This window comes from Acanthopagrus latus, chromosome 22 (assembly GCF_904848185.1).
Source record: "Acanthopagrus latus isolate v.2019 chromosome 22, fAcaLat1.1, whole genome shotgun sequence".
Classification (NCBI taxonomy): Eukaryota; Metazoa; Chordata; class Actinopteri; order Spariformes; family Sparidae; genus Acanthopagrus; species Acanthopagrus latus.
Window position 1 is genome coordinate 3,593,847 of NC_051060.1, and position 9,629 is coordinate 3,603,475.

At 38.8% G+C, this 9,629-nt stretch overlaps 1 protein-coding gene across 1 annotated transcript; it reads left to right on the forward strand.

Annotated features, from left to right (window-relative positions):
* Window positions 1–345: 345 nt before the first annotated feature.
* cgrrf1 (cell growth regulator with ring finger domain 1) lies at window positions 346–7,059 on the forward strand. Its single transcript, XM_037086425.1, has 6 exons — window positions 346–598; window positions 1,469–1,605; window positions 3,324–3,501; window positions 3,869–4,016; window positions 4,341–4,448; window positions 5,652–7,059. The coding sequence occupies exons 1-6, from the start codon at window positions 495–497 to the stop codon at window positions 6,015–6,017; spliced, it is 1,041 nt and encodes a 346-aa protein (XP_036942320.1). The 5' UTR covers window positions 346–494; the 3' UTR covers window positions 6,018–7,059.
* Window positions 7,060–9,629: the final 2,570 nt, after the last annotated feature.

Sequence of the window (9,629 nt, forward strand, 5' to 3'; positions counted from 1 at the left end):
TTCAAACATTCAAAATAAAATCCATGAATAGGCGATTTATACCTGTTTTCCTATTAATGTCTACTGAAGCATATTCATTAAATACAAATGCCAAAAACATGTGCGTCATTTTTACTGTTGTTTACAGAATAGTTTTTAAAACGTAGCTAGCAGTCAGCTCTTCCAAGCATATCCTTATTCATGCGCTTTTAATTTGAAAGCAATTTTGCAGTTTTACAGTGTCTGCCTCGCTTCACTCGTCTACGGATCCTTTAAACATGGGAACTTGAAATGCGATAAAGTTAAATTAGCGAGTAAAATATTTAAATAAACGTACCCTGTTTAGTGACAACAGACCGGATTCTCGATTGAACGAGTCATCGTTTTTACAACTTTTATACCTTCTCGGCCACCGTAGTTGTCGCTGAGGAGTTTCTGTCATGGCCGACATGGGATTGCTGGACTAGGGGGTTTATTTAATAACTCGTCTTGCTCTATGACATAAATGAAATGAAATGGCAGCGGTTTTCCTGGTGACTTTGTATGAGTACTCACCACTCTTTTATATTAGTGTGGTTTCTTTGTGTTTCGTCGTTACCGCGGCCATGGTGCTCGGCTGGTAAGTGATACGTAGCCACTGTAGCAAATCAACTGTCCTGTTGTGGCAGCAACATACAGTATGACACATTATTTTAACACACTAGCTCTGTACAGGTGCGTAGAATTAGGTCGACTACGGCTAACGGTACTATCCTTGTCGCTTATCTTAATGGCCTGGCCTCTGGACAACATCACCACCCTGAAAGTGACCATTTGATAAGACAACACCAAATGTATTCACATGTCAGCTGTTGCCTGATACACATTGTACGACAAAATTGAAATGTACAACTTCAAAATATAAAGTACACAATGCTGCGACACCTCCAGTTTTACAGTCATATCTGAAAAAAGTACTAATTCATAATCTGCTTTGTTAGCCAAATACTGCACACTCAGAATTAATTTTATCTAAGCTGCTCTCTGGTGTTCTTATACACTTAACCAGTTCAGAGCAGGATAGAAATGGATATTATGCATATATAAAATATTATAAAAAGCAACAACATAAATGTCTGCATACATAGTCAAGTGTTCATGTTAATTGTAAACAAATACAAATAGTGCAAAGGATTAATTATTGCATGGGTTATATATGCAAAGCGGGTGTTTATGTGATGAGCTGCTCAGCTTTTTATTCCATTGTTAGAAGATTGCGAGAGAAGAGACCAATGCAGAACATGATTACTTTGTGCTCCTTAGATTATATTAGATAGGCATTATTTATCCCACAATGGGGGCATTCACTTGTTATAACAGCTCAAGATGCAGCAAGTACAGGACAAAAAAAATCAGACAAATAAAAAATGTAAATAAATAGAATGAATAAGATATTTATAATGATCTGCGGTCCTTCACACTTTGTTCACTCTGCCTCCCATCCTACCAGGTTTGGTTTCGATGTCCCAGTGATCCTTCGCAGCTCTGATGACACTGAGTCCATCCTACCAACCCCTGAGAAGCAAATGGTTCAGGTGACCAATCCTTTTGCCCTGGAGTTGGCCTCTGGGCCGGCGTCTGTCACTGGTGAGGGCAGTCGTTATCATCAGTCATGTAACACAGTTTTGTGTAGCTTATTAGTATATTTCGGCTGGTCAGCACTAGTCATTGCAGCATCTGTTCATCGCCAGTGTCCACAACAAGCGTTATGTTGTGACAGTGCATCATAATGACTAACATCATAACACATGACACACAAAATAGACAGGAAGAGACTCAAACATCCACACAGTAATTGAAATGATTAAGATAAGTTCAATACACTGATTTAATTTGGTGAGCAACCAGCAGTGTTTGGTAAAAGCCATTTAGATACTATCTGATGACCTGATGAAGATGATGACCGTCATCATCATTATTATTACTACTACTGCTACTGTTTTGAATACAATAACAATCACATTGACAATAATTGTAATTAGCATCATTACCATCATTATCCTTATTGTTACTATTGCACCAATTACATTACTTCATTACAATTATACTAATATTATACAACATTTGATTCCTTCCACAATATGGTGACCTGATTGTCATTGATTGCTTACCTGGATTCATACCCAGCATATTTCTAGTGTTGTGTAATCATTTATAATGATGTAATGTCAATAATACAAAAGCTACTCAACACTCTCAATCAGTTGTTCCCAAACTGCTGGAAAAGTGAATGGTGTTAGCCCTGAAGGCTGACTGGTAGGAAACCCACATACAATTAACAGTACTGCATGCTGAGGTTGCTCAGATTTATCAGCCACTGATCAGTATCAGTTCATATTTTTTCTGAATTGTTTGATGGTTGTCTCTATAAAAGCCATCAGATGAAGCGAAACACATGAAAGTAAGTTTCTATTGGCGCTACTAAAATGCAACAGTGGAGCAGGGCTCATGACTAATGGCATCCTGTTGTCCCAGTGTCATCCTATCCTTCCTAGAAAATGCGTTTCAGATAAACAGACTGTTGCATTTTTTATGCTTTCCAGCATTGGACACTTGACAAACACAGGCTTTAACTTTGCTCAAAGACCGTCTGCTCCAGGATTTTAAACTGGACCAACATGGTGGCTAGTTTGGAAACTCTCTCTTATATTCCAAAAACGGTTCACCAAAGACAAGAACAAGAGGCTAGACACCCCTGATTTTCGTCCTCGAACTCGACTACATCAAAATGAGGTGCAAGCAATGTGATGTACTCTCTCAAAAGGCAACATAGTGCTACCAGAATGCATTGTACAGCTTATTGCAGAGACAACTGTTGGTAGGTGTGAAACTGAAGGATGCTGTGGGCATGTACCACAGAATATATATAGTGTGTATATATATATATATCACATGAGAAATGTTCTGTGATATCGGTCCATCTATCGCATCAGACAAAAACAGCTTGCCGGCAGGATCATGCAGATGTGTGCAGTGGTTGATCCAAGGGAGCGTCGCAAATTCATATTGAAATTGGCAGGCTAGTTAGCTGTTATTGTAAATAGTTAGGTATTTTGTGATATTTGAAATTTTTTGCCCATTCTGAGTATTCAAATGTATTTTTTTTGCCCGAATGAGTATTCAAACAGCTTCAAATGTTCAAGTATCAACATTTATCGATATCTCGATATTTTTATAACACAATATAACACAAAAGGGTACTATACCAAAGGTTCTTTGGTAGAAATTAGACTTTTCAGAAATATGTAGTGCACAAATCTCTTGTGTCCCATGCCATGATAACATCAGTGAACACTCTGCTGCAGATGGTGTGTCATTGAAGCCCTGCTGTCTGGAGCCCTGTGTCCTGAGCTGTTTCTGGGGCTGTGAGATTGGTGCCCTGCAGAGAGGCCTGCAGGCCCACCAGCACGGCTTGAGGCTCAGCACCCTTCAACATTTCCAGGAGGCCCTGCACCTCCGCTACCACTACTGCCAGCGCTTCCAGTATCCTTCACTGTACTGAGACTGTTAGGACTTATTGGATTGTATTAATGTGGAAGTACATTCCTCTTGTTCTGGCTTGCCTTCACCAAAATAACCCCACAACCACTTTTCTTTTCTATATATTTAATCTTACATGTTTTAACTTGTGATCTTGTTCTCTTTTTATCTTGTCAGGTGTCTTTGATTATACAGAAACAAGCTTAACTGTGATTCAGTATTGCAGAATATTAACAGTAATCAGACAACAGTCACTTTATCCCAGTGTTGATCCTCATGATGAATGAGATATTTGTTTGGTCTTATTTTCCGTGTCTGGCTGATCTTAAAGCGGTTCCTGGTGTTAGCCTCTTTGACCCCACCCTCCCAGTATTGGCAGTCAAGATGGAAAGGAACATCGTACACAGGTTCCGGCTGATAACGGAATCACTGATTTTGGGCCGTTGCCAAGGGAACGCTACCCTCTTGTAGCTGTCCTGACACTTTCAGAGCCGGAGGCCAGAGACACGTACAACATTGTGAGTCAATCGCACATTCAGACATCTTTTTGCCTTTGAGGCAGATAACCAAAATCACACCAGTTATATCTCTATTTTTACCACAGATATATTTACAAGACATTTAGCACAGCTTAGCACAAAGACTGAAAACAGGGCAAAACTGCAGGACAGAGCAAGTCAGGAATTTTTGTTTAGCGCCATCAGCAACACTGTCAGTTGTCTATCAGGCCCACAACATGAACTCTCCTGACCAGCTCAAGCTTAAAAGAGAAACATCCTCAGCATAGGGAAGTGATTCACAATTATATATTTAAAGATCTGATGTTGTCTGTCCTCTCTTAGGTGTCCAGTGTGACTGTCATTCATGTTCCTGATGACAAATACAGGCTCTCTGCACGGGTTCTCTTTCAGTACCTTCTCACCTCACAAGGAAACATGTATGAGTTGAAGGTATGTCACATTTAGGTTAGAGCAAGTTTTGTGTTTCACTCAAACTCGCACAGCCAGCCTTTCCATGTTATGTTTGAAATGGGTGTTTAGCTGCAAGAAAGTGTGCTACTCAGCAAGGCAACCAGGCCAGTGTTCCTCTTCACACTGCCAAGAAGATCCCCTCTTAAAATATGTTTCAGTGTGAGTGAACAGGGACAAATACAGTCCACATTCTGTGTAAAGACTTCTGAAGTTCAGCAAAAAATAATTTGAGGCTTTAGCAGTCAGAGTTAGTCAGATCATGTGGATATGTTCTTGGAAGGCAGCCGCTCCTACTTTATACCATATGTTTTAGTATAAACATTGCAGTACTGTCACTGCAGACTTTGATTCGCTAGTATGGGTTGAGCTCCAAAAACCTACATTTCCCTTCATACACCTGGAGAGCATCTTTTCATTCGACTTGCTGGCTGATAAATTGTGTGATGCTCGTCCCATTAAGCTGGGTTACACAGTATTATTAGATGGCTAATCTAATAAGAAATCAACAGAAAGGACTACACCATGCGATATAAGGATATAGTCATGATGTTTTAAAACTCATGTAAATTCTGGTCTCAACGAAAACAAGAGAAGCCTTGAACTTTTCTGGCTATCAATAATTAACTAAGATACAGTTTCATATGTCCATGAAGATCGTGGTATTGATACAATGTGACTTTACATTGCAATGACAACTTACAACAAACAAGGGGTCTTTGTTGTTGATGTTCAGCTGACAGAGAGGTCTACCACACTGCCAAATCCACTCTTTACAACTAAAGTGAAAATGGCCAAGAGACATTTAACTAAATAGTAGAATTACTGTATGTATATTTTTGATCTAGCAGATTCATGAACATGAGAGCTGTAGAAATCATTGGAACTCAGGACCATCAGGATACACATGTTCTTTACAAGTGGATGGAAACTTTTTACCAAGACTGTATAAGTTTGCAGGAAACAGAAACATTGTCCAAAGTTCATCAGGGTACCAAACTTGCTTGGCTGTTTGGTGCACAGAGTAAAATAGGCAGGACTAAGCAAGGATCAGTTAGTGGTGATATGTGCATTTCATTTCAGGTCCTGGATGACTATGGAGCAGAAATGGAATAGAGTCATTGTAGCGGTAGCATTTTCTTTGCTATTACAAATCAAAGTAAGCATGTCAACTGTCTCCTGCAGCCTCTTTTCATGTCAGCTGACAGTGTTGGAGCATCTGGGCCTCCTGATACAGAGCAAAGTACCCAACACAGTGAACCCAACAACAGGGCCAGCAGAGTGGAGCAGAATCCAGTGCTGGAGAAAGAGGAGGGCGAGGAGGAGGAGAAGAAGAAGGAGGAGAGGGAAGAAGAGGAAGAAGCAGAGGAGGAGGAGGAGGACTGGTCAGAGGGTAGGGGCAGAGACTGTGTGGTCTGTCAGAATGCAGCGGTGAACAGAGTACTGCTGCCCTGCAGACACGCCTGTGTGTGTGACAGCTGTGTGTCACACTTCCAGCACTGCCCCATCTGCAGGGCCTTCGTCCTGGAGTCTTTCACCCTGACACAGTGACCTCCGGCAGAACAATGACTCCAAACTTGATGGGCAAGTGAACTGTCAAGATTTATTTAATCATCATTATACAATACAAGATTGTATGATGAATTTTCTTTTTGTAATTCCCCAAGGAGCATACACACAAAACAAAAACTATAGTCATATTTATAAACTTTTCATGGTGGAGTGTTGTTGATGAACATACTGTGGCTGGGACATCTCACTTCGTTGATGTCACTGATGCTCTGTAGATGGGTACCTTTACTTTAATGCACCTGTTAGGCTGTCTGACACAAACTATGCTCACATGAGTTATATGCAAATCAATTCTACAGACTAACTGTGTACAGTATACACAATATACAGTATGTATTATCTATCGAAAGATCGACTATATACAGTTTGTACAACCGAAGTCAAACACTTAAAAACAGTGCAAGATACTTGTGTATAAACAAGCTGTTCTCAGAGGAAAAAAGGTCCCAGAACACTGTTTTACGCTAGAAAGGTGGCAGGGTATGCCACATAAACAAAGTACAAATGTATAAATTGTGTTGTCCTTAGTTTGTTTATACCTTTTATTCAGTCATGAAAACAAAGACGGTTTGTTTCTTTAGTTTGTTAGACAGAAAAAATTAGGCAATGAAGATCTTTCTCTTCTCATCAACACGTCTTCCGCAGCACTACAGAGTGCTCCTTTAATGTTCAAACTGATAAACTTCATCATTTCTTGCAAACATACAGTCATTCTTAATTTGATGCCCGTAACATGTTCCATAAAAGTTTGGACAACTTATGTTTACCACTGTGTTACATCATAATGTATTTAAAAAAGACTGAACTGAGGACTTGTTGTAGTTTGTTTTGTGTTCTTACTTTATTTATAGATTTTACATGAGCTACAAAATTGTTTACAGAAACTTTGCATCAACAGACTGAATGAATATATATGTATGTTCCTCATGCTAATCTTGGTGGTCATAATATAAGCAAACTACGTGAAGTACACATTGGACAACAAGATAATAAGTAATTAAATGTGGAATGGATTCCTGTGGTATTTGTGGGATTATTGTGTATAAAGTCACAGATTTGTGGTGGGTAGTAATGACTTACATTTCCACAGATCCATGTACCTGGATGACTTTTTGGGTAGCTTGTACTTTTTTGATTAATTTCAGTGGAGCAGACTTTCACTCTTACCTGAAGTTTTGAGTAAAATCTTTACTCCATCACATTTGCATTTAATAGCGCAATATTTATGTTTATGCTTCCGTGCATATTCTGTTAAGAGGCAGGTGGTCAGCTGGTGCCAGGTCTTCTGGTACTCTTACTGTTCCTACCCATAAACAGTGGAAGTGGTGCCAACGCTTTTTATAGATATGGGCATGAACACAGACTGCATCTTCTTTTTATGTCAAAATAATGGAGATGGTTTGTAAATTTAAACTGCACATCAAAGGTTTTGGCCACACTGAATGTTTAAAGAGAAGTGACATCCACGGCTCTCAGAGTGCCATGAAAAATCACCTCTCTCTGACTGAACAGCGTCAGAACCATCTGTTCCCCCAAACGTGCCATTATACCCCATCCATTTTGATTTAGCATTTTAGTGTAACTGAAACATAATGCATTTTAAAGCATGTGAGGTGAAAAAGTTTTGCTCTGCGTCACAATAGGGCTTACCGGCAGAATGGAACTTAGAGCAAAGAATGGTAGACTGTAAAATAATGACATTTTGAGCTCTAAAATTTTTATAGGAAACAGACATGGGATGTTTGCTGTGACTATTTGAGCTAAAAACTATGGTTCAAAAATATTAGATGCAGGAGCAGATACTGATACTGAAGAGAGGGACTATTCTTGCTATCAAGCCTTCATGCACAGGATACATTCTCTCTTTCACTATGAGCAATACAGTATGAAGGTGTTTAGTTATTATATCAGTTAACATATATCAGGTATATAAGATAAATGTCTTCATTTCACTGTGGGCATTCAAAGTACACATTTCATTGACGAGTTGAGTGAGACACAGGCTCAGTCATGTCAAGTGATAAATCTTCCATGGTAGAATCAGCTATATATTTATGTTACTTTTCTCAGATGTGTTTCAAAATTCAGGCAGTCCCCGGATATGCCATCTAGCTTTAGGTGACGTTAAGCTTGTTCAGCTTAAACAGCCGTGTAGTGAAGGGTACATGCACACTTGCTTTTCGCCAACCGTGCAAACGTACCTATTTATTTTTCCATCTGCATTGCCTTTACCCTTTTCTAAATCCCCATCTGGATCACTTCTTTGTTATACACTGAGCCTCAGCCTGGGATATATTTTGAAAATGGAAGTTTGGTGGGTAAACACTATTTATTCATTAAAATGTAGTTACGGTGAACTCGGTCTGCATCATGATCAGGACATTGAGCATATGGAGTGTAACAATTCTATGAGAGCGGTCGCTGACTTTAGGATTTCATAAATCATACAGTCCTTATTTGCAGGTGTTGGATGATATTTTTACAACTGAAGGGTGTTTATGGAGTAATTATTACCCTTCACTATAAGTGCAAATACAGATACATGCCATAGTATTTTCGATTAAAGGTGTAGTATGTAAGAATTTTAGTTCAAAACATTCAAAGAGTATCTAAAACTGTCAAGAGAATGTTAAGAAATAACAGTTTCGACCAATTTCTCGAAGATAAGTAAATGTTTCGTGTTACAGGGATAACTACTGAAGTTGGTCTGCCAACCAGCTAGCCTCGAGCCAATTTTTTGTAGTCAGGATGAAAAACACTCTCCCTGTGCTCTGAGTTTTGTTCAGGCTGTAAGAAAATTGAACACAGAGGGTGTAAATTGGAGAAAATGTAAAAAAAAAAAAAAAAAAAAACACACACTCATTGGATTGTACTGTTGTGTATACCTTTTTACATAAACATCTTTCTAAATCTAAAATGCCAAATGCACAAGGTGAGAAAATAGGTATGATGCTGTTGGGTTTGCATAATTTTGAAGTGTGCATGATGCTGCCCAGTAATGCAGAAATTGCACATACTGTTCTTTATGGGTGTACACAAGTAGTCGTTATGTATATTGTATATTATAAAAGGGAAGCTTCTCTTATATCACTGGGACTGGACTGGGTGAAGAGAAAATTCTTCTTTGGGATGAGTCCATATGGTAACTGTTTAATCATTAGCTCCACTTGGTCGTTGGTCATGCCACGTGAAGTAATGTGCAAAGAGTGATGCAAAGAGTGAGTTGTAGACAATAAAAGTGCCATAATTATATAAGTAAATACACCATAAAATGATTAATTAAATGTGTCATTGAGTAATAGAAATTGGAATTAAATACATGCATGTGTGTGTCATAAATTCACTAAAATACCAATTCATTTTATGTGAAAAAACATAGATAATTATGTCACTATATAATCAATTAGTTCATGGTCCTGTGTTGCAGTGCTTCATGAATTTATTTAATCTGTCACACTTCCCCATCAAAGTCAGTGGGCGGGGCTAACACAAATTCAATCAAATCCATTGCTTTGGTCTGAAGTCTTGAAACCTAAAGAAGAAGTCTTTCAAAACATGGTGGCTACGTTGATGGAGGATCCCCATGAACTT

Excerpts from the sequence above, each read along its gene's own strand:
- cgrrf1 (XM_037086425.1), top strand. The coding sequence starts at position 495 with ATGGCAGCGGTTTTCCTGGTGACTTTGTATGAGTACTCACCACTCTTT. Across the intron at positions 1,606-3,323 it reads TGGGCCGGCGTCTGTCACTG|ATGGTGTGTCATTGAAGCCC; the intron begins GTGAGGGCAGTC and ends ACTCTGCTGCAG. Across the intron at positions 4,449-5,651 it reads GAAACATGTATGAGTTGAAG|CCTCTTTTCATGTCAGCTGA; the intron begins GTATGTCACATT and ends TGTCTCCTGCAG.